A 26,464-nucleotide genomic window follows, 5' to 3' on the forward strand; every position below is an offset into this window, starting at 1 on the left:
TCTGACAACAGTGCTGAGATAGGAAAGGCCAGGCTCATGGTCCCAGATTACAGGTAAGGAAATGGAGGCTGGAGAAAGTTGAGTGATTTGCCCACAATCAAACTGAGTACATGACAAGGCTGGGCTCCTGGGTTCTCTTTCGGGGGTCGTCTAACACTTATGTTTTCTGTGGCTCTCTGTTGCTTTTCTTATGCTCAGAAGAACACTAAACGCTGCCTCTGGTGAGACAGACTTACTGTTTCCTTTGGGCTTGCTTCTTTATTTCTCTCCAAGCTCTGCCAGATGTCCTTAGAAATCTTGCTCATTTTTCTAACAGAACTCAAAACCCTCTGATTTTATTATGTTGAAGGTTCTCAGGGAATTAAAAATTCAACAAATGTATCGTCCCAACTTGCCATCAAAGTTAACAAACGTCACCAGGAAGGATGTTTCTCACAAGCGGACACTGAAGAATACATCCCAGCAGATACCTAACAGCTCATTTTGTGTCACAGTGGTGTGAGAAATCACCTCCTCAAGACATTCATTAACCTTTCATTTCCTCCGTAAATAATCAGTCAGATATGTGGCTCACATTTTAAATTAATCAAAAATAGCTCTCTCTCTCTCTCTCTCTCTCTCTCTCTCTCTCTCTCGCAGTACTTAAAATGAATTGAAATAAGCATGATATTTAAATATGTGGTTCCACACCTCTGGGCCAGTTTAAACCTCATCTCCTCCAGGGAGCCTTCCCTATCCATCCCAGCAGGCCTTAGACATCTCTTCTTCCTCTTCTCCAAGAACCTACAGTAATTCTTGTTATTTGACATTTAGCACATATTAAGAAACCATGTAATGTACTGCCAAGAGAGTGGGTTCTAGAGGTACACAGACCTAGGTTCTAATTCCAGCTTTAGCATTTCTTAGCTGTGTGGCCTTGGGTAAATTACTTAAATTCTCTTTGGTTGAGATTCCTCATCTGTAAAATAAAACTTATGATACTTAATCTGTTTAATTGTTCTAGGGATTAAATACAGCACCTAGCGCAGTGCCTGGCATATACTAGGAACTCAATTAAAGGCAACTGTTTTTAATATTATCATTATGACCTTTCATATATAGTTCTGGTTTGATATGTGTACATTGTTTTCTCAAACTGTTTTTAGACCCTTGACAGCTGTGTCCATAGAGGAATATATGATGAAGTTTAATGGCCCCTTACTTGCACAGGTTCTTTCTGAGGCCTTATTCCAAATACTGTATTCATAATTTTGTATTATTTTTCTTAAAGAGGGCTCTTAAAGTGATATTAGCTTCAGGCCTGCACAAAACCTGGTTGTGCCTCTGGTTATGTCTTTAACCTCTATCATATCCCCCTCCTCACTCCCACTCCTGCATACAGTCAATACTCAAAACAATGACATTTTATAAAATCTTCAATTAACCAGAATTTTTGCTGTACTTAACTATAAGGAAATAAGCTTATGTCAGGTATTTTGTGAAAACCTTTCAACTGCCAACCAATACATTTAGTTGGAAAATATTCAATCCACTTACATATTTTGAGATAATAAAAATGCGCTTTTAAACTGTAAAGCTTAGCATTAATACAGTGCTACTCATGAAAATTATGATAAGAGTGATGACCCTAAGGCAGGGTTTCTCAACCTCGGCACTATTGACACTTTTGGCTGATAATTCTTTGTTGTGGGGACTGCCCCGTGCATTATAGGATATTTAGCAGCATCTCTGGCCTCTACTCACTAGATGCCAGTCACCCCTCCTAGATGTGACAATCAAGATTTCTCCAGGCATGGCCAAATATCCCCTAGGGGAAAAATCCCTTCCCCCAATACCTTAAGGCACATTCAGCACCAAAAGATGTACAGATGTTCACAAGTCTTTCATATTAAGGTAAGAAAAGAAAGGCAAGCATTTTAGAAAAGTTTTTTTTTCTCAACTGCTTCTGCTAGAAAAGTTTTTTTTTCTCAACTGCTTCTGCTAGAAAAGTTTTCAATAAGCAAAAGCAACCTCGATTAACCTGAAAATCACATTAACCCCATTCCTTGAGTGTTCTATTCCCTAAGCATTCCAGATAAAGAAAGAAAAATGTACCATACATTCTATTTTCTAATTTGTATGCAAAGTTCAGCCCATTTTCCAGCTCAACAGCTAAGTACAGAAATCCAGTTCATGGGTGAGGGATCATCAGTTTCATCACTTTTGCCACCTATTTTAAGTGATAATGATGCCACTGACCTGGAAGTTTAAAGAGCTTTTTTCCCTTGCTGTTGGCATTTTTAACTTTCATATTAGCAATTCTTCCTGTATCCTATGCCTGAAAGTAAAATGCAACAAAAAGAAATCTGGCCCAACTAACTATGATTTACTATATATAAACGACCTAACACTTTGTTGATTATTTAAAAGTAATTTGCTCTAGCCATCCCAATGACTGTGCAATTGAAAATGTCCTTGAATAAGCAATATTTCTTATTTTTTATTTCTGCAGGTTGTGATCCTGGGAAAGCATTCAAGAGGTTACCACTACATGCTTGCTAACCTGGTAAGAACAAGCAGAGTTTAAGTTTCCAGGGCATTATATTCCATTTAGTTTGTGTCGCCTGTAATTATCCCAAAAAGAAATACAAGAAGAACTTAATGTGTTCTCTAGACACTTGGAGAAATGAGTCAGTAAATACTAAAACCTGAATGCAATAGCCTTGTTTTCAATTATGCTGTGTCTGTTTTAGCTGTGAAGCTTATATCCTCTTCTCAGTGAAAAACTAATAATTTGATATGATTCTTCACTGATTATTCATAGATTTAATTTGGAGTTGAAATGTCAACCATTTTAATCAAGTTTAAAATGTAAAACAAGGGACAGGGGGCACAAGAAACTGACTCTTTCCCCAATTAATCCAAGGGTATGTGCACATTAGTATTGGATTTGTCTTTCTAGAAACAGGCCACTACCAAATCTTTTCAAACCAGATGTGAGCAGTAGGTTTGAACATAGAATATTAAGTAATCCTGTCAAAGTGTATAGCCACCTTTCTACATATACCAAAACACAACTTGAATCTTTACCTTCAAACTCCCCATGCCTTTAAAATTTGTGACATTCTAGAAATTACTTTTTACTAAGGTTGGTTTATAGGTCTTCTTTCTCTAAAAGGACAATTGGTTTAGGAATTAACAAAGTGGCTTCTAAATCCATAATATATGCTTGGCAGAGGTTCTGAATAATACTATCTCCCTGTAATGAAAGAGGAATGGTAAATTATCACTATGATACTAAGAATCTATTAAATTATTACATAACATGAGTCCTAGCCCCAATTTTATTTCATTAGCACAAGAGAATCATAATCATTATAGAGCTCTTAAACCAAAAGAATAGCAACAAAGGTGAAAGATTATCGTAATTATATTCTTAGATTTCTTAAATCAAAGAAAAAAATCTTGTTTTAATAATGAATATTTTTAAATGAGAAAGGAAATGTTACTTAAACCTCCTTAAGAAGTGTGTGCACTCAAACACTTTATAAGATGAAGATTAGAGCTACTGCTTTGAAATGTGTGCATCTTCTCCAATAAATTGCTCAAAGTGGAGCGCTTCAGTCCATTGTAGGGATAAATGAATCAGCTCTTTTAGGAGAAGAAATCTTGATTCATAATTTACATCTGAGTACATCCAATTTGTTTTTAGACAACTGATAGGCAAAGGATGTTTGTTGACTCACTGGGGGTTAGACCAGGCTTTGGCAGGAAACATGGAGGTTATAGCAAGGTATCTGAGGCAGTTATTGATGGATTTTTACCATTTCTTTCTCACCCATAAGTATTTTTGCTCTCCTTCCTTCCTTCCTCTCTTCCTTCCTTCTTCCCTCTCCCTTCCTCTTCTCCTCTGCCTAGGGTTCACTCAGCACTTATGGTACATGAGACAACTTTAGGTAGTGCACACACGAACTTTTTTTTATTACAATGGTAAATGTATTTATTTACTATGTATTAGAAAAACTAGCACATCAAAACCCAAATTTTATGGATGCTATTACTTCATACAGGGCTAGAGATTTAACAACAAATGAAATAATTATGTCAAATGTGTCAAGTAAACAATAGCATGTTGCTATAAACAGATACAGCAAAATCTGTTTGGGGTATATGCAGTTGTGGTGGTACATGCATGACTGAAGTTTGGGAAAGAGCATTGAACTAGGGGTCAGAGACTTTGGATTGTCCTACTGACTTTGCTACTCACTAGCTATGGGATGCTGGATAAGTCACCTCACCTTTGAGGACCTCAGTTTCCATACTGTAAAACTCAGATGGGAGTGGGGAGTTCTTGATGTATTGCTTGGATCCTTTAGAAGCAGATGCTGAGATATAAATAGAAGTGCAAGACATTTATTGGGAGTAATGCCTGTGAAAAATAAAAGGGAGAGGGACACAAGTAGAAAGGGAGCCCTTCAGACCACAATACAGGTCTGATATCAGCGAAGGAGGGGAAAAGGAAGGAAGTTTGAGGGATAGTTAGGGAGTTTGGGATTGACATGTACACACTGCTATATTTAAAATGGATAACCAACAAGGACCTACTGTATAGCACAGGGAACTCTGCTCAATATTTATGTAACAACCTAAATGGGAAAAGAATCTGAAAAAGAATAGATACATGTATGTATATAACTGAATCACTTTGCTGTACACCTGAAACTAACACAACGTTGTTAATCAACTACGCTCCAATATAAAATTAAAGGTTAAAAAAAAAAAAGATCTTCAGACCATGGGATAGCACACCTGGGAGCTACAGTGCAACAACTCCATCTGGAGGAGCCCCACACTGCCCCAAAATGGTGAGCCACTGTACCCCGACCTTGCTCAGCCATTGGCTGGCAGCTGCCTGGGAAGCACCCACCTCCCACTTGAGAGCTGGGGTAAATCCTGAAGGCACCTGAAGCTGGAGACTGTCGGCTAACTCACGTCCTGGAGGCAGGTTCAATGTTAAAAGATCTAAGCCTGAGCCGTGCACATCAATGGCTGTCTCAGTTGGCATAAGGTGACCAGATGATCTGTAAAGACCTTTCCCATTCTGGATTTCTAACTGGGCCTCTCTAATCCTACTGACAATCCTTCTGAACTCTGGTTTCAATTTTGAGACCCGGACCTGACAGAAGTGAAAGCATGTAGAGTGACAGAACTGCAAGAGAAAATCACTAGGACAAGGTTGGGGAAAAGAATGGTAAACTGGATGCCTAACACAGAACTCAGAATTATGAAACCTTGGAAAGATGCCTACTACAAGAATAAGCAAAGTCTGTTCCTTCAGAAAGAATGTAATATATAGTGTCATGTCAGTCTGGATAATGAAAACATGAATTCATTTACCGTGCTTTGAGCTGCCACCCCTTCTCTTCCTCTAGTGACCTTCTTTCCATTGGAACACAGCCATGTGTCTCCATAAGTCCCTATATCAAAGTCTCTATATCAAATTGCATATGGGCAATACAGATAGGAACCGTTACTAACCTCTGATAAAATAATGAGCCACATTATTCCTTCCGTGGTTACCAGATTTTTTTAAGCAGCTAAAAATACCCCAAAGACCCATATACATACATACACACAGCAAACCAAAACTATTTAGAAGTCATTTAGATGATCAAAAATGGGTAAGTGGGGCTAAGAAGATGTTTCCTTTCAAGATGAGCCAGCTGGATGAAAGCTGAGGACACATACACAAGGGAAGAAGTTCTCATCTGAATCTTGGTGTAACAACAGCACAGAACCACTGCCTTCTTCAACAGATGCAAAATCAAAAACACTCACACTGCCTACCTAAGCTTTCTGGAACCACCTGCACCAGAGCCCCAAGTGTCCCCTTTGCTACTAAGTCCCATCCATCTGGCAATGACTTCTATGTGCTTTTACATGGACCTTCCCTGGTAGCAATCCTAAAGTGACAAGACCTGGATATTCTGTAAATGCTTCAACAAAGACCTTTCATAGGTCAAGGTGTACATTTCAGAATGGACAACAAGCTGCAGAAAGTTCTAACTTGTTGAAATCCCTGGAAGAAACAAAAGATTTCATCGGGAGCATAGGCCAGAGATGTGATCTGGTCAGGCCAGAAGTGGACATGCCAATAATCAAAGAGTAAGTAAGTCTCTTACAAATTCTGTATCAGTCGGTGGTGTCATTTCTTTTTAGGGGTTGTTCCACAATTGATTGTTATTTCCTCTTCCAGAACTCTCCCTAAGGTGGTAATGTGTCTCTACTTTAGTACCAGAGGTAACCAGCAGGTATACAATTTGTCAGTCAAGCAACCTCTCTTTCTTTCATGGTAAGGTCCTGGATCAGGATCCTTTCCACTGCATTTCCAGGCATGTTGTGTACTGTGATTTAATTGTTTCATATATGTCAATAATAGTGTGCATTGGGCTTCCCTGGTGGCGCAGTGGTTGAGAGTCCTCCTGCCGATGCAGGGGACACGGGTTCGTGCCCCGGTCTGGGAAGATCCCACATGCCGCGGAGTGGCTGGGCCTGTGAGCCATGGCCACTGAGCCTGCGCGTCCGGAGCCTGTGCTCCGCAACGGGAGAGGCCACAACAGTGAGAGGCCCGCGTACTGCAAAAAAATAATAATAATAATAGTGTGCAGAACCCTAGACTAACCCTAGACATAATGAAGAAAAAAAGCACTAGACCAGGAGCTAGGAGATAGGTTCGAATCCCAAGAATTGATCTAACTAGCCTGTGACAAACCAAACCTCTCTGAACCTGTTTCTTAATCCGTAAAATGAAGAGATAGACCAGATCAGGGTTTCCCAAAGTGTGCTATTTGTACATAAGATGATTTTAGGTAGTATATGGCAAAACTTCTTAGACTGATTAGTTTTGAATTTATATTAAATGTGTATTCAAAAAAGATAACTCTCCCGTCAATTCTATGAAGCTAAATTAGATATTTAGATTTAAAAATTTAGTCGATGTAAAGAAAATATATGAGGTAAAGACTAGTTCAGATGATCCACCCATGCAGCAAAAAAAACTGTAAAGGTGGTATATTAGAGGCTAAAATTTGAAAAACACTCCAAGGTGACTTCCAGCTCTACATTTCTTCCCTCATGGAGGGTCAGTTTGGACCAGGGAAGGCCAGGAGTGAGAGTGTAGGCACAGCAGCTGGGTGAATATGGAGGACATAAGTGGGGGAGCACAACCAGAGCCCTGTTAGCCTTGGGATATTGTCAGAGAGCAGACTTCAAATCAGTCCAGGGGGGCAAAAGCCAAGCAAGGTGTTGAGTGCCCTTAGCTACATTCTAAACAGAGCTGCAGCTCTAAAAGATCAATCAAAGCCATTTAATAGTTGACACAGAACAAACTGGATCCGGGTTGAGATGATCCAACAACAGATGTTCAGTACCCAGACCCCCAAATAAACCAAAAATCTCCAAGCATTTGAGGTGCCCAGGGGAAACTGTAAGCCACGGTAGGACTCATTCAGTGCTGCGCCAGTTAACCTCTGCCTTAGAAGACCCGACGGTTTCCTTGCCTAGGCTGAGACTGGTCCCAGGGTTGGGGACAGTTGTGGACCCTACAAGTGGAAGTTAGGTAATGTCAGCTGCCGGCAGGAGAGGGCGTAGGACCGGTGATCAAGTTAGCCATTGTGCCAGGAGACAAAGGGGGCAGAGAGCTGACTATCTGAGACTCCTCCCTGCTGTGCTAGCTGTTTTCTTTAGGCTTTTCCTTTAATGTCTCCAATGAAAAGAGGCTCAGAAAAAATACATGACTTGTCTGAAGTCTCACAGCTAATCCATTGCCAAGCTAGGCTTCCAGTCCAGGTTGGTCAGACACTTTACCAAGAGCATCTCGCTCTTCTCATTTTACCCACTCAAGCATCTCAGTGAGACAGAAGGCCAGCCCCACAAAGGTCACATAAGAACATTTGCAAAGACATAAATGTATATGAATGACATATAAACTATAAATTTATGAGTGAAGTAATCAGAGAGAAAAAGGCTTAAAAAAACAAGGACAGCTTTGTGAATCTGGGTTTGAAACGCGTCCAATGGGCCAATATGAAATGTATCTTAGCAGGCACCAGTTACATCTCCATCACTGTCTTCTCCCCTGCTACATTCATATTCATCCTCTCTCTCTCTCTCTCCCTCCCTCACACACACACACACACACACACATATTCCTCTCCCCTGCTCTCTCATCCCCCTTCTTTCTCTTGCTCCCTCTTCTCTCTTTCCCTCGACATCTGCCCCATTCATATGATAAGCATGCCAGAAAATAACGATGGGGAGTTATTAGATTATATCTAATTTTTCTAAAATTTTACTAAAACAAAAGCATTAGTCAAAAAATAGAACTCCAAAGAAGCATCCAGGAGTAACCGGAGCTTGGAGAAGTGAACTCTGCAGCTTCCCAGATCTAGGGATGTACCTGAAACAGAGAGGGCCCCACTCTGTTTAAAGAGAAAACAACACTCTGTAAAGTGTGAACAATAATCTTTACTCCTTCAGAGGGTCCTTGTAAGAATTGAATAATTGCAATGGAAAGCCTCTACCGTGTCCTGCACATACTGGATGCTGGGAAAGAGATGAATACAATTATTATCTTCATCTCTAATTTAAATGATTTTAAACGAGAAGTTAGCCTAAAGCAGTAAAACTGTATGATCTTTCAGACAATTCTGATGAGAATTCCAACTCTACCTTCTGATGATGTGGCCTTAGGCAAGACATTCTTTCCCCTCTGAGCTTCCATCCTTTCTTCTGGGAAACAGGGATTAAATGACTATCCTGCAAGGCTGCTGGAGGTTTCAGAGAATGCATGTGGAACACATGGTACACAGTGCCTGCCACACAGCTGTCACTATGGTTGTGATTATTGACATTATTGTCATGGCATTATTGGGCACCTACTACTCCTGTGCTAAAGCCCATGTCAGAGGCATTTCAGGAGAGCCAAACGAAGAGGAAACTGACTCACAGAGATGTTAAGTGACTTGCTGAGGTCACATGGTGGTGGCAGCAGTGGGGATGCAATTCAAACCCGGGCGGATCGAAGACGGTGTCCACTCTACTGCTCTTCTGCACTAAGCATCACGTTGGAAATCATTAGCTTAGGAAATCAGAGCTCATGTCCTGTGGTCTCTTTGAATTACTTTCTGGAGTCCTTCAAAAGCTGAAGGGAGACATGTTTGTCTGATTTCTAAAATCATTCATTCCTTTATTCATTCACTCATTTGCTCTTTTCACAAGAGCACAGTGTGAGTCCAGAGCCCCTCCTTAGGAAGTGTCTCCAGTACAACCCAGGTGAACGAACAAAGTAGAGGGGGTTGGGTAAGTAGCACCCAAAGGGGCGGGCCTGGACAGACGGCTGCAGGGGGAACCCCAGTAGCTGGGGATGTCCCCACAGAAACTTTGGGTCTAGAAAGATTGGATAGAAATATTAACTTAGACAAACGTTCCACCCTTCTGATAAACCAAGAGACTTGCTGATAAGCGCCTGGTGGATTAATAAACACTGGAAAGCTTGGGCTCTGTGCCCGCCTTGGCCAGGCTTGCCCTGCAATGGCCCTGCTGCCTTCTCTTCTTGACACGTGTCCACAGGTGAACAGTAATCCACGCTTAACATCGGCGTCATTAAGAACATACAGAGAGAAAATCCTCCCTGCACAAGCTACTAGGTAGGACAGCACCCCACTTTTCCACGAGACCAGGGCAGCAGGCAGTGTGTGCCAGTCCTGCCCTCTCTGTCCCAACACCTGAGGCAGTGTGGTGTGCTGGCTAAGAGTGTAGGTTTTGAGGACAAACACATGTGGCTTCAAATCCTTGTTCTTTTATGTCTTCACTGTGAACTTGGGCAAGGGGTATGCCCTCTCTCAGTCTTAGTTTCATCATCTCTTGGAGAGAGACTGTTTTGGATGAAACTGTGTTCCACCCAAATTCATACGTTGAATCATTATGTGATGGAACAGAGGTGTTAGCCAGAGCTCCAATGGCAATCATATTGCAATATATAAATGTATCAAATCACCATATTGTGCACCTTAAACTTACACCACGTTATGTGCCAAATGTATTGATATTTCAATTGAAAAAATTGACCTCTGCTTAATAGTGATTTGAAGGCCCATAGCTCAGGTTCTACAGCTATTTTTTTTTATTAAAAAAACAAAGCAAACAGATAAACATCTGACCCTCTTCCTTGAGAGAATGGGGTACAGAAATTGTAGGATGTGAAAACAATGTCCCCTTTATCCCCTGTTTTGCCCCCCCCAAAAAAAATAAATAAATAAAAAATAAAGAGAAAACAAGTTTGAATGAGATTGAGTCATGCTGTTTTGCTTGTCAATAACAACTGTTCCCTTCTGCTGCCTTCCCCTCCCAGGTCTTCTTGTTCTGTTCTCTACTCTTTCCCTTCCTTTGTACTTCCATTTTTAATGTGCTAAATAAAAAATTCAAATGCTCAAAGTCATGTGTTGTGATCACTGACACCTCAGCAGATGGCATGTAAACACAGAGCTCACTGGGCTGGAGCCCAGCCTTACAGGCAAAGGAGGTGAGCTTGAAGGGAAAAATCCCCCCTGGTCCCCAATGCCAGGAGCCCAGTCACCTACCCTGAGTACACAGCTTCTCTGGTGGCTCAGGATTCACTTTCTTCTCCAAATGAAGATAGGATACAGCACAGTATCAAGGGAATGAGGAGTGGGGACTGGGCAGGGGTCCAATGTCCTACCGTGCATTTAGAAAGGCACAGGCAATTGTCAGCTTAAAGTAGCCAACTTTGAGACTCTCATTCTCCTTCTCCAAAAATGCCTCCATTATAGTCAACCATCCCTGCCTCCCCCCCACACACACCCCACCTGAAATTAACAAGGAAAGATCACTTCCTACTCAATGTTCTAGCAAGATGCATTGAAAAAATTCTGTTTTCTCCCCCGGGCCCCTCCCACATCATATCTGGTAAAACAGTGCTTCTCAAATTATCTGTGAAGAAGGGCCAGATTTTCCCCCAAATATTCACACAATAAAAGCACAACAACAATAAATTACTAAAAAACATGAAATAAACAAAACAAGACATATAAAATACAAGCCCAAGTTTTTTTAGTATTAGATTCAACAGCCATATTACTCTGTCAACTTGCTTATAAACTAAAGGCTTATATTCAGTTTCTCTCCTTATATCATCTCTGACTGGTAACAAACAGCAGACCAGCACCAGTCCACACATAATTCAGTTAATATTACTCTAAAGATTTTTATAACAAGTTTGTTTTTCTATATACCACGTATATGCCCAATACCTTGTTCACTCTACTACAAGGAAGGCAGAACCGTATAAACATATTAACAGACCAAACTGGCACAACTTAGAGTCACTGGCATGGAGGTAGAACAGGTACTGGGACCTGTGCTGGGAATGAAGAGAAGGCAGAGGGTGGGGAGTCAAAACTCTGCATAGTATGGCCAGAGAAGGGCTTTCAGAGAAGGTGACTTTGAAACAATGATCTGAATGGTGAGAAAGGTCCAATTATATGAAGAATCAGGGAAAGTTCATGTAATGCATAGGGAACAACATGTGCCAAGGTCCTGAGGCAGAAAAGAGTTTGATACCTCTCTGAACTGTTAGAAGGCAATTTTGGCTACAGCAGAGTGAGCGACAAGATCTGGATTATCTAAGGCCTTCTGCCTGGTTAAGTTTTAGCTCTTTTCAACAGCATCAGAAAGCCACTGGAGAATTTCAAGCAGGGGAGAGACATGACCTGATTTTTGCTTTAAAAAAAAATCAGTGTCAAATGGATGGATCTTATGATATTTAAATTATACCTCAATATAACTGTTAATAAAAAAGAGATCAGTGCCTATTTTTCCCACTAATAGCATTTATGTCAACTTGTAATTATTTGTATATTCATACAGATAACTCCCACTGGACTAAAGTGTTGTGAGGTTAGGGACCAAGCTGGATATGGCTCGCCATTGTACCAACAGATAGCACTTAGAAGGTTTCAAAGTATGTTTGTTAATTGGATTAGAGAATAGAAGAGTGAGTGAACAATACAAGCAACCTGTAATCGAGTGCTAATTTATATGGTGTAATCTTTAACTCTATGCATTACATCCTCCCAGGAGGATGGATCTGCTTCTGGAAAAAGACTTGTGTCTCTCATTAGCAATCTGATAACTTGAGTCACCACAATTACCGTGCATTTCCCCATCAAAGCATCACCCAGATGAACAATTCAGATGGCACTAAAGGCAGAGCCAGCTTTCATCCAAATTGAGACAGATACTCCTCCTTGGCAGCCTTCCACCCCTCATTCTACTGCTTTTATCTTCCATATAGGCAAGCCACCTTTCTCATTTCTCACCCATAGTCTACCATCAACTCAATGAAAGTCACCCAACTTATCTTGTCTCTGTTTTCCCCTCTGTACAAAGTGTACCCTAACAATAATATTATATGAAGGAAATCGCCACATAATATCTTAAAAATAAGTGCTCTAAAAGTAAGCCTTGAATATATCTATTTCCAAATCTCAATTATCTTACCAGAAGGAAACTGAATTGCCATACTATATGTATGAATCAAGGGAGACAGGATGATACCAAAGTCATCTGGATCTTTGGAAGACTGAGTTATCTGGCTATTCTCAAATCAAGGACAATCTCTCTTTGGATGCCAGTTGTGTAACTAGTGCCTGTGTAAAAGATGGCCTTGGAGAATTAATCAAAGGTAGCTTACAAGGCCTTGCATTAGGCACAGAGGTCATGGTTGGTTTTATACTGTTGGGTTCAGATGTGGGCAACAGTCACTGGCTCAAACAGATGTGATGTGACTGAGAAGCAATGCAATTGATGAAATATGGCAGAGCTTACAAATCTAAATGAGTAGTTTCCTTCTCAAAGGAATAACTTCTGGAGATTATATTCATATTTCCAACAAATGTTGCCATTGTTGCACAGAGGCAAATAGTCAAGTGTACAGATACTTAGAACATAGAAAGTGAGGAAGTAGAGTTTCAACTCACCCTATCTGTGAGCACTAGGATTGCCTCCAACCTTTCTCTGCCTTCTCTCATCTCCTTTAATCTCTCCCTCTGCATACAGTTTACTGGACCAACCAAAGGAAAGGAGACCATCATGGCAGTGAGCAAAAAACAAAACACAATTTCAAGCAAACCAAATTGGTGAAATGCAAGGAGCACTAGAATTTGATATCTAATCTAAACACACAAAAATCGTTGAGTATCTGATCATGACTTCTAGTTATTAAAATCCCTATGAAATAATAAAGTGGGCTCAACAGAAATTCCACTCAGTACAGCAGGGGATTTGGAACCTCGGAGTCACTTAGCAATAATATTGTGGAGTTTACACATAAACGTATTACATGGAAAGCATGGGAAGGCATGCGACAATGAAGGAGGACAAGAGCCCATAAGCAGTCAACAGTGTGCAAGAGCCTATGTAATAATTGGCAAAAGGGGGACACAACTGGCCTTATTAATATCTGGTAGAGAATACAGAGACAAATTTAATATAGATGTTTCTTAGTCATTATTTTACTAATTGAAATGGCTCTTGAAGAATGAAATTTCAGTAGACACCCAGAGCTATAAGTGATGAAGTGAGGGCCCTTTCTAGACAAAGGAAACAGAACAAAGGTACCAAGGTTTAAAAGGGAGCGATGTGGCTAGAGCATGAGGTCTCTTGAAGGAAAAGGTGTGGATAAAGGCCAAGAGAACAAAAGATAACAGATAATGGAAATCCTTGATGGTCAAGTCAAGATATTCAGCTGACAATATGTCTGTAGAAAGTAGGGAATCATTGCAGTGATTTGAGGAAAGGAGTATTATGCTCTAACAGATATTTTAGGAAGATAAATTTATTATGCAAAAAATAAACGGGAAAGGTAAAGAACTGGAAGTTGGAGCACCACCTAGGAAGCCAGGCCGATAAACTAGGCTGGTGGTCCCCAAACCCACTTGTGCTTCAAAGTCACCTGTAGAATTTATTAAAAAAAAAAATAAGACAGGTGCTTGGGCCCCATACCCAGTGACCCAATAGGCTTAAAAGTGCCATTAATTGAAAGAAGGGATACGGGAAGAGGAAGAGATTTTAAGGGAATATAACAACTTTGCTTTGGGGCACATTCTTTTTAAGACACACATGGAATAAGGAAGTCAATTTAGTTGGTAGACAGTTAGAAAAGGGGGTTCTAGAGTATAAGAGAGGTTCTAATTGGAAACTCATTGGTGTCTCATTCAAAGTGAATTCGAGTTGAAAATTCCAAAAGAAAACAAGAAATTAATTTGTTTTATAGACTCTAAGCCTTAAAATGTAACAAATTCGTTGGCTGAGGTATTTTATGTATCATAAATGTTATTTATCATAACAGAGTAACATTTATGTTAAAAAAGTTGATTCTCAGAGCCCAGCTATGTGAGAATCATGACTATCTACTGCCCCCCCAACATACACACACACTCAAAATTTTAAATGGAAAAAGGCGAAGAAAAAGAAAATGAAGAAATTCTAATATCTTTGGTTAGATGGGAGATGCCAGAAGAAGAAACTGATTTTTAAGCAACAAATGAACTGCTATGATTCAGTGAAGCAATAGAGCAGTTGCTATAAAACAGCAACCTGCTGAAACAAAATGAGCCATCCTTTCCCACAAAAATATCAAAGAAATCTACTGGAATGCATTTTGTCTTCGGTCAAACTATATTATTTTAAAGTATATAATTTTTAATAGTAGATGAAGCTCAGAGAGGAAACAGAATTCATGATACAGAAATTTCCTTTGAAGTCAGACATGTTTAAATGCATGTATTAAATAAAAGGATATGGGTTTTCTGTCCTTTTTTAAGCAGTTACTATTGGAAGAAGTGCTTGTGTCAGGCACTTAAACCCTGAAACAAAAATGAGAACAAACTAAAAAGACTTAAAGAACTTTAAATATTACCTTTGTTCTGAGCCAAGGTCATGAGTTAAAAAGTAAAAACTTGTAAACTTACTTATCACATATTTAGATTGGTAGTCAAACTTACACTTTTTCTAAAGACAAGGATTTTGTGATAATAATAAAAAAATCCATCTGTATTCACATGTATTACTGTCTGGTCACTGCACTACTTCTGTTCACCAACCTTCCTCCCTTTATTTTCCCCTTTATCACCCACATGTTTAGCATTCATTCTGGTTGTGCTAGTGTCTTACAGAGATTTTGGAGAGACTCAGTGCCAGTGTTCTCAACTTGAGGCCCTTCTGTGACCAAGTCATAAAGAGAAGACGAGCAAGAGTTGTGAACAAATGCAATGCCTTAAAATAATGAGATAAGAGGTGACCATGGATCAAGGGCCAGCCAACCCCTGCTCCATAGCTAGAACTTGTATCCCAACTTCAAATTTCTATAACTGTCTTTCATCTTCTGTTTTCCCCTTTATCATCCAGATGGTTGAAGGTCATTTCTGTTGCATTAGTTCCTGCTCAGAGTTTCTAGACAGACATCTTCCCATCTCAGGGTCTCTATGTAGCCAACTCAAGCCGTGAATTCTGGCAAGAGGTCTGGACAAGTGGGAAGTCTTAAAATAATCACACAGGTAGAGAAAGTGAACCAGGAGCCAGCCAACTTCTCCCCTGAATCAAGACATTTCTCCTAACTTCCATCATCCTACCAGAATACTCCCTGCCACCATCATTTTGTTTCCTTTTCTATACACTCTGCATGGTTTGTTTTCTTGTTCTGCTTCAGTGTCTTTACATGGGTTTCAGGGATACATGAGGGGGTGTGACCAGCACAACTAAAATCTAGCAACATATTCTAGAAAAGTGCAGTGTCTTAAATTTAGATATCAGAGAAGGAGAACCAGTACCCTGGCACCTCTTACTTTTGGGCCAGAAACCATCTCACTTCCCTTCCTTTTTTCCTGCCTACCTGTTGTGTGTTTGCTGGTCAGCTTTGTTGTGTTGGTTATTTCAATGAAGCTATGGGTAGACTTAGGCCCCAGTTTACAACTTTCCCAATTATGGTTGTACATGATCATAGACTCTAGCAACTTCTTCTGGAAATAAAAAACAATGGGATAGATATAGGAGGTGGACCAGGAACCAGCAAAATCTCCCTTCTTAACCATCTCCTCTCCTAACCTCCATCTTTCTACCACTGACCTCTCCCCTTTTATTCTCCCCTTATACCATCCATATGTTTGGTGATCATCTCTTTTGTGTCAATGTCTTTTGAGAGGTTTTAAGAGACTCAGCCTCAATTTTACCACCTTGAAGACTATGGTTCACCAGCCTAAGGAGGAGATCTAACCAGAGGCTATGAATGGATGAAATACCTTAAAATTATGGGATAATCTGTTAAATCAAAATGTATTACTATAATCTTCCCATTTCTGTGCCTTTGTTTTCTGTTTGCTTTGACAATAATTGAGAAAGGTATGTTAAATCTCCATTTTGATTTTTTTTTAATATCTTTTGGCCACACAGTGCAGCATGTGGAATCCTAGTTCCCCGACCAGGGATTGAACCTGAGACCCTGCAGTGGAAGCACAAAGTCTTATCCACTGGACCACCAGGGAAGTCTCTCCATTTTGATTTTTAAAAATAAATTTAGGGGGCTTCTTCCCTGGTGGCACAGTGGTTGAGAGTCCGCCTGCCGATGCAGGAGACACGGGTTCATGCCCTGGTCCGGGAGGATCCCACGTGCTGCAGAGCGGCTGGGCCCGTGAGCCATGGCCGTTGAGCCTGCGTGTCCAGAGCCTGTGCTCCGCAACGGGAGATGCCACAACAGTGAGAGGCCCACATACCACAAAAAAAGAAGAAAAAATAAATTTAGTACTGGGAATTCCCTGGTGGTGCAGTGGTTAGGACTCCAGGCTTCCACTGCCAAGGGCCCGGGTTCAATCCCTGGTCAGGGAACTAGGAACCCAGAATGCTGCATGGGATGGCCAAAAAAAAATTTGTTTTTAATAAATTTAGTACCATTTGTTTTAAAAATAATAATAATAATGGGATAGGAGGAGGAGTAGCCCATACTTCTCTCTTAACTTCCATCTTCCTACCACTTACCCCCTGCTCTGTCATTTACTCCATTTTGCTTTCTGGATGTTGTGTCATCTCCTGTGTTGTGTTAGTGTCTTTACATAAGTTTCAGGGGGGTCTTTGGCCTGCTTTTAGGGTTATAGATGTCATAACGATAAAAATCCATCAAAGATTATTATGGGATGGTGTAATGCCTTAAAATGGTGGGATAGGAGGAGGAAGACTAGAATCCAACCAAACCTGCCCGTAAGCAGAATGTTTCTCTGAATTGTCATCATCCTTCTCTCTCTCTCTTTCCTCCTTTCCCCTCCTACCTGTTGGATGTCAGCTCTGCCACATTAGTGTCTCTGAAGAGGCTGTAGAAAGAATCAAGCTTTAAATTTTACAATCTTGTAGACTGTCAGTGCCACTTGAACCATGGAATTTAGCAATATTTGATACAAAAAGATAATTATTTTTGAAGAAAAGGTATCAGAAATAGAAGGACAATCAAGAGTCAACCAACTCCTGCCTTTCAGTCAGACAGCTTTCCTTATATCCCCTTCTCTACCATTCACCTCTTTTCTCCTTTTCCCTTCCGTGTCCTTGATAATTGTTGGTTAGCTCTGTCACATTAGTGTTTTTTCAGAGGGATTAGGGAAAATCCAGCCTTGATTATCTCAACCTTGAGAACTCTGACTTGCTGCATCTAAATGCTGGGCACCAGGGCAACATTAAAGCCATAGAATCTGATTAGAGATTACAAACAAGCAAAACCAAACAAATAGGCCAGAGGGAGAAACAGGACTAAGAGCCAGGTAACTCTTGCCCTTTAGCAACAAGATCTCTCCTTTCATCTCCATAAAAGCCTATTACAAAACACAGGCAGAACACTCTACAACATAAATCACAGCAAGATCCTTTTTGACCCACCTCCTAGAGAAATGGAAATAAAAATAAACAAATGGCACCTAATGAAACTTAAAAGCTTTTGCAGAGCAAAGGAAACCATAAACAAGATGAAAAGACAACCCTCAGAATGGGAGAAGATATTTGCCAATGAAGCAACTGACAAAGGATTAATCTCCAAAATTTACAAGCAGCTCACGCAGCTCAATATCAAAAAAACAAACAACCCAATCCAAAAATGGGCAGAAGACCTAAATAGACATTTCTCCAAAGAAGATATACAGATTGCCAACACACACATGAAAGAATGCTCAACATCATTAATCATTAGAGAAATGCAAATCAAAACTGCAATGAGATATCATCTCACACCGGTCAGAATGGCCATCATCAAAAAATCTAGAAACAATAAATGCTGGAGAGGGTGTGGAGAAAAGGGAACCCTCTTGCACTGTTGGTGGGAATGTAAATTGATATAGCCACTATGGAGAACAGTATGAAGGTTCCTTAAAAAACTACAAATAGCACTTCCGGGTAAGATGGCGGAAGAGTAAGACGCGGAGATCACCTTCCTCCCCATGGATACACCAGAAATACAGCTACACGTGGAACAACTCCTACAGAACACATACTGAACGCTGGCAGAAGACCCCAGACCTCCCAAAAGGCAAGAAACTCCCCACATACCTGGGTAGGGCAAAGCGGAGAGATTCCCGCACAGAGGAGCGGTGCCGAGCGGCACTCACCAGCCCGAGAGGCTTGTCTGCTCGCCCGCCGGGGCGGGCGGCGCTGGAAGCTGAGGCTCGGGCTTCGGTCAGAGCGCAGGGAGAGGACTGGGGCTGGCGGCGAGAACTCAGCCTGAAGGGGGCTAATGCGCCACAGCTAGCCGGGAGGGAGTCCGGGAAAACCCTGGAGCTGCCGAAGAAGCAAGAGACTTTTTCTTCCCTCTTGGTTTCCTGGTGCGCGAGGAGAGGGGATTAAGAGCGCTGCTTAAAGGGGCTCCACAGACGGGCGCGAGTCGCGGCTGAAAGCGCGGAGCCCAGAGACGGGCGTGGGACGCTGGGGCTGCTGCTGCCGCCGCCAAGAAGCCTGTGTGCGAGCGCAAGTCACTGTCCACACCGCCCTTCCGGGAGCCTGTTCAGCCCGCCACTGCCGGGGTCCCGGGATCCAGGGGCGGCTTCCCTGGGAGAACGCACGGCGCGCCTCGGGCTAGTGCAACGTCACGCCGACATCTGCCACTGCAGGCTCGCCCCGCACTCCGTGCCCCTCCCTCCCGCCCGGCCTGAGTGAGCCAGAGTCCCCGAAGAGGCTGCTCCTTTAACCCTGTCCTGTCTGAGCGAAGAACAGACGCCCTCCGGCGACCTACACGCAGAGGCGGGGCCAAATCCAAAGCTGAGACCCAGGAGCTGTGAGAACAAAGAAGAGAAAGGGAAACCTCTCCCAGCAGCCTCAGAAGCAGCGGATTAAAGCTCCACAATCAACTTGATGTACTCTGCATCTGTGGAATACATGAATAGACAACAAATCATCCCAAATTGAGGAGCCAGGAGTCAGTGCTGTGCCTCTGAGGTGGGAGAGCCAACTTCAGGACACTGGTCCACAAGAGACCTCCCAGCTCCACATAATATCAAACGGCGAAAATCTTCCAGAGATCTCCATCTCAACACCAGCACCCAGCTTCACTCAACGACCAGCAAGCTACAGTGCTGGACACCCTAGGCCAAACAACTAGCAAGACAGGAACACAACGCCACCCATTAGCAGAAAGGTGGCCTAAAATCATAAAAAGTCCGCAGACACCCCAAAACACACCACCAGACGTGGACCTGCCCATCAGAAAGACAAGATCCAGCCTCATCCACCAGAACACAGGCACTAGTCCCCACCACCAGGAGGCCTACACAACCCACTAAACCAACCTTAGCCACTGGAGACAGACACCAAAAACAACGGGAACTACGAACCTGCAGCCTGCAAAAAGGAGACCCCAAACACAGTAACATAAGCAAAATGAGAAGACAGTAAAACACACAGCAGGAGAAGGAGCAAGATAAAAACCCACCAGACCTAACAAATGAAGAGGTAATAGGCAGTCTACCTGAAAAAGAATTCAGAATAATGATGGTAAAGATGATGCAAGATTCTATTTCCCAGATCCAAAATCTTGGAAATAGAATAGACAAAATGCAAGAAACAGTTAACAAGGACCTAGAAGAACTAAAGATGAATCAAGCATCGATTAAAAACACAATAAATGAAATAAAAAATACTCTAGATGGGATCAATAGCAGAATAACTGAGGCAGAAGAACGGATAAGTGAGGTGGAAGATAAAATAGTGGAAATAACTAATGCAGAGCAAAATAAAGAAAAAAGAATGAAAAGAATTGAGGACAGTCTCAGAGACCTCTGGGACAACATTAAATGCACCAACATTCGAATCATAGGGGTTCCAGAAGAAGAAGAGAAAAAGAAAGGGACTGAGAAAATATTTGAAGAGATTATAGTTGAAAACTTCCCTAATATGGGAAAGGAAATAGTTAATCAAGTCCAGGAGGCACAGAGAGTCCCATACAGAATAAATCCAAGGAGAAATACGCCAAGACACATATTAATCAAACTGTCAAAAATTAAACACAAAGAAATCATATTAAAAGCAGCAAGGCAAAAACAACAAATAACACACAAGGGAATCCCCATCAGGATAACAGCTGATCTCTCAGCAGAAACTCTACAAGCCAGAAGGGAGTGGCAGGACATAATTAAAGTGATGAAGGAGAAAAACCTGCAACCAAGATTACTCTACCCAGCAAGGATCTCATTCAGATTTGATGGAGAAATTAAAACGTTTACAGACAAGCAAAAGCTGAGAGAGTTCAGCACCACCAAACCAGCTTTAAAACAAATGCTAAAGGAACTTCTCTAGGCAAGAAACACAACAGAAGGAAAAGACCTACAATAACGAACCCAAAACAATTAAGAAAATGGGAATAGGAACATACATATCAATAATTACCTTAAATGTAAATGGACTAAATGCTCCCACAAAAAGACACAGATTGGCTGAATGGATACAAAAACAAGACCCATATATATGCTGTCTACAAGAGACCCACTTCAGACCTAGAGACACATACAGACTGAAAGTAAGGGGATGGAAAAAGATATTCCATTCAAATGGAAACCAAAAGAAAGCTGGAGTACCAATTCTCATATCAGACAAAATAGACTTTAAAATAAAGACTACTAGAAGAGACAAAGAAGGACACTACATAATGATCAAGGGATCGATCCAAGAAGAAGATATAACAATTGTAAATATTTATGCACCAAACGTAGGAGCACCTCAATACATAAGGCAAATACTAACAGCCATAAAAGGAGAAATCGACAGTAACACAATCACAGTAGGGGACTTTAACACCCCACTTTCACCAATGGACAGATCATCCAAAATGACAATAAATAAGGAAACACAAGCTTTAAATGATACATTAAACAAGATGGACTTAATTGATATTTATAGGACATTCCATCCAAAAACAACAGAATACACATTTTTCTCAAGTGCTCATGGAACATTCTCCAGGATAGATCATATCTTGGGTCAAAAATCAAGCCTTGGTAAATTTAAGAAAATTGAAATTGTATCAAGTATCTTTTCTGACCACAATGCTATGAGACTAGATATCAATTACAGGAAAAGAGCTGTAAAAAATACAAACACATGGAGGCTAAACAATACACTACTTAATAACGAAGTGATCACTGAAGAAATCAAAGAGGAAATTAAAAAATACCTAGAAACAAATGACAATGGAGACACGATGACCCAAAACCTACGGGATGCAGCAAAAGCAGTTCTAAGAGGGAAGTTTATAGCAATACAATCCCACCTTAAGAAACAGGAAACATCTCAAATAAACAACCTAACCTTGCACCTAAAGCAATTAGAGAAAGAAGAACAAAAACATCCCAAAGTTAGCAGAAGGAAAGAAATCATAAAAATCAGATCAGAAATAAATGAAAAAGAAATGAAGGAAACGATAGCAAAGATCCATAAAACTAAAAGCTGGTTCTTTGAGAAGATAAACAAAATTGATAAACCATTAGCCAGACTCATCAAGAAAAAAAGGGAGAAGACTCAAATCAATAGAATTAGAAATGAAAAAGGAGAAGTAACAACTGACACTGCAGAAATACAAAAGATCATGAGAGATTATTACAAGCAACTCTATGCCAATAAAATGGACAACCTGGAAGAAATGGACAAATTCTTAGAAAAGCACAACCTTCTAAGACTGAACCAGGAAGAAATAGAAAATATGAACAGACCAATCACAAGCACTGAAATTGAAACTGTGATAAAAAATCTTCCAACAAACAAAAGCCCAGGTCCAGATGGCTTCACAGGCGAATTCTATCAAGCATTTAGAGAAGAGCTAACACCTATCCTTCTCAAACTCTTCCAAAATATAGCAGAGGGAGGAACACTCCCAAACTCATTCTACGAGGCCACCATCACCCTGATACCAAAACCAGACAAGGATGTCACAAAGAAAGAAAACTACAGGCCAATATCACTGATGAACATAGATGCAAAAATCCTCACCAAAATACTAGCAAACAGAATCCAACAGCACATTAAAAGGATCATACACCATGATCAAGTGGGGTTTATTCCAGGAATGCAGGGATTCTTCAATATACGCAAATCAATCAACGTGATACACCATATTAACAAATTGAAGGAGAAAAACCATATGATCATCTCAATAGATGCAGAGAAAGCTTTTGACAAAATTCAACACCCATTTATGATAAAAACCCTGCAGAAAGTAGGCATAGAGGGAACTTTCCTCAACATAATAAAGGCCATATATGACAAACCCACAGCCAGCATCGTGCTCAATGGTGAAAAACTGAAACCATTTCCACTGAAATCAGGAACAAGACCAGGTTGCCCACTCTCACCACTCTTATTCAACATAGTTTTGGAAGTTTTAGCCACAGCAATCAGAGAAGAAAAGGAAATAAAAGGAATCCAAATCGGAAAAGAAGAAGTAAAGCTGTCACTGTTTGCAGATGACATGATACTATACATAGAGAATCCTAAAGATGCTACCAGGAAACTACTAGAGCTAATCAATGAATTTGGTAAAGTGGCAGGATACAAAATTAATGCACAGAAATCTGTGGCATTCCTATATACTAATGATGAAAAATCTGAAAGTGAAATCAAGGAAACACTCCCATTTACCACTGCAACAAAAAGAATAAAATATCTAGGAATAAACCTACCTAAGGAGACAAAAGACCTGTATGCAGAAAATTATAAGACACTGATGAAAGAAATTAAAGATGATACAAATAGATGGAGAGATGTACCATGTTCTTGGATTGGAAGAATCAACATTGTGAAAATGACTCTACTACCCAAAGCAATCTACAGATTCAATGCAATCCCTATCAAACTACCACTGGCATTTTTCACAGAACTAGAACAAAAAATTTCACAATTTGTATGGAAACACAAAAGACCCCGAATAGACAAAGCAATCTTGAGAACGAAAAATGGAGCTGGAGGAATCAGGCTCCCTGACTTCAGACTATACTACAAAGCTACAGTAATCAAGACAGTATGGTACTGGCACAAAAACAGAAAGATAGATCAATGGAACAGGATAGAAAGCCCAGAGATAAACCCACGGACATATGGTCACCTTATCTTTGATAAAGGAGGCAGGAATGTACAGTGGAGAAAGGACAGTCTCTTCAATAAGTGGTGCTGGGAAAACTGGATAGGGACATGTAAAAGTATGAGATTAGATCACTCCCTAACACCATACACAAAAATAAGCTCAAAATGGATTAAAGACCTAAATGTAAGGCCAGAAACTATCAAACTCTTAGAGGAAAACATAGGCAGAACACTCTATGACATAAATCACAGCAAGATCCTTTTTGACCCACCTCCGAGAGAAATGGAAATAAAGACAAAAATAAACACATGGGACCTAATGAAACTTCAAAGCTTTTGCACAGCAAAGGAAACCATAAACAAGACCAAAAGACAACCCTCAGAATGGGAGAAAATATTTGCAAATGGAGCAACTGACAAAGGATTAATCTCCAAAATTTATAAGCAGCTCATGCAGCTCAATAACAAAAAAACAAACAACCCAATCCAAAAATGGGCAGAAGACCTAAATAGACATTTCTCCACAGAAGATATACAGACTGCCAACAAACACATGAAAGGATGCTCAACATCTTTACTCATTAGAGAAATGCAAATCAAAACTACAATGAGATATCATCTCACACCAGTCAGAATGGCCATCATCAAAAAATCTAGAAACAATAAATGCTGGAGAGGGTGTGGAAAAAAGGGAACCCTCTTGCACTGCTGGTGGGAATGTGAATTGGTACAGCCACTATGGAGAACGGTATGGAGGTTCCTTAAAAAACTACAAATAGAACTACCATATGACCCAGCAATCCCACTACTGGGCATATACCCTGAGAAAACCATAATTCAAAAAGAGACATGTACCAAAATGTTCATAGCAGCCCTATTTACAATAGCCCGGAGATGGAAACAACCTAAGTGTCCATCATCGGATGAATGGGTAAAGAATATGTGGCACATATATACAATGGAATATTACTCAGCCATAAAAAGAAATGAAATTGAGCTATTTGTAATGAGGTGGATGGACCTAGAGTCTGTCATACAGAGTGAAGTAAGTCAGAAAGAGAAAGACAAATACTGTATGCTGACACATATGTATGGAATTTAAGAAAAAAAATGTCATGAAGAACATAGGGGTAAGAAATAAAGACACAGACCTACTTGAGAATGGACTTGAGGATATGGGGAGGGGGAAGGGTAAGCTGTGACAAAGCGAAAGAGAGGCATGGATATATATACACTACCAAACGTAAGGTAGATAGATAGTGGGAAGCAGCCGCAGAGCACAGGGAGATCAGCTCGGTGCTTTGTGACTGCCTGGAGGGGTGGGATGGGGAGGGCGGGAGGGAGGGAGATGCATGAGGGAAGGGATGTGGGAACAGATGTATATGTATGACTGATTCACTTTGTTATAAAGCAGAAACTAATTTTAAAAAATAAATTAAAAAAAATAAAAATAAAAAAAATAAAAAGTCAAAAAAAAAAAAAAAAAAAAAAACTACAAATAGAACTACCCTATGACCCAGCAATCCCACTACTGGGCATATACCCTGAGAAAACCATAATTCAAAAAGAGTCATGTACCGTAATGTTCACTGCAGCTCTATTTACAGTAGCCAGGACATGGAAGCAACCTAAGTGTGCATTGACAGATGAATGGATAAAGAAGATGTGGCACATATATACAATGGAATATTACTCAGCCATAAAAAGAAACGAAATTGAGTTATTTGTAGTGAGGTGGATGGACCTAGAGTCTGTCATATAGAGTGAAGTCAGAAAGAGAAGAACAAATACCATATGCTAACACATATATATGGAATCTAAAAAAAAAAAGGTTCTAAAGAACCTAGGGGCAGGACAGGAATAAAGACACAGAGGTAGAGAATGGACTTGAGGATGTGGGGAGGGGGAAGGGTAAGCTGGGACGAAGTGAGAGAGTGGCATGGACATACATACACTACCAAATATCAAATAGATAGCTAGTGGGAAGCAGCTGCATAGCACAGGGAGATCAGCTCGGTGCTTTGTGACCACCTAGAGGGGTGGAATAGGGAGGGTGGGAGGGAGACACAAGAAGGAGGAGATATGGGGATGTATGTATATGTATAGCTGATTCACTTTATTATAAAGCAGAAACTAACACACCATTGTAAAGCAATTATACTCCAATAAAGATGTTAAATAAATAAATAAATAAATATTAAAAGTACAATTTTATTGGAAAAACTACATTTCATCAGATTTCTTACTAAAATAGAAGGGGTTCCTCATCAGCATTATTCCCATTTTACAATTATTGTTGTTACAGTTATCGTAAGCACTGTGAAACCTTTGTCATGAAAATAAATATATGAGAATGAAAGGAAAACAAAAAAAGCCTATTACAGTTTCTCCTTTCTTTTTCTCCCACACTTATGCTCTCTCGATTTTGTCCATGGGGCTGTGTTAGGCATTCTGCACATGTGGACGGGTAAATCTTCAGGGCAGTTGATAGGAGCTAGTGTCGCGGAGGTCTTGCTAGACAGAAAAGCCATTTGAGGTGACCTTCCCCTGGCTTGATTTGTGCTGCTGTGGATGCATTTAATCTCACGAGGACAGCCAGGCTGGTTCCAGTCTGAGGGGTGCCAGAACTTAATCCCAGATATGGCTGTCATAAAACATGGGTTGACTGAGAAACTCCTAGGCCTTCAGTGCTATGGTATGCTACTGGAGAGGAAGACAGCCAAATGGGAATACATGGGGCCTGTGTGGCAGAGTGAAGCCTCCTGGAAGTAAGCAGAGGTGACTGGTGAGGTAAATTTGAGTTGGACCCCTCTAG

The 26,464-nt window shown here is 40.7% G+C and overlaps 1 protein-coding gene across 2 annotated transcripts in view; it reads left to right on the forward strand.

The window, feature by feature from the left end:
- The window catches only part of GRIA3 (glutamate ionotropic receptor AMPA type subunit 3), a gene marked incomplete at its 3' end in the record, with an annotated part of 298,730 nt that overhangs the window by 172,914 nt on the left and 99,352 nt on the right, over window positions 1-26,464 (forward strand). For both annotated transcript variants that reach the window (XM_079727502.1, XM_079727501.1), the window contains exon 5: window positions 2,492-2,545. In XM_079727502.1, coding sequence (XP_079583628.1) covers window positions 2,492-2,545 — 54 coding nt within the window. The remainder of the gene's footprint in view (window positions 1-2,491; window positions 2,546-26,464) is intronic.

The sequence above is a fragment of the Hyperoodon ampullatus genome, assembly GCF_949752795.1.
Source record: "Hyperoodon ampullatus genome assembly, chromosome: X".
NCBI classification, from domain to species: domain Eukaryota; kingdom Metazoa; phylum Chordata; class Mammalia; order Artiodactyla; family Ziphiidae; genus Hyperoodon; species Hyperoodon ampullatus.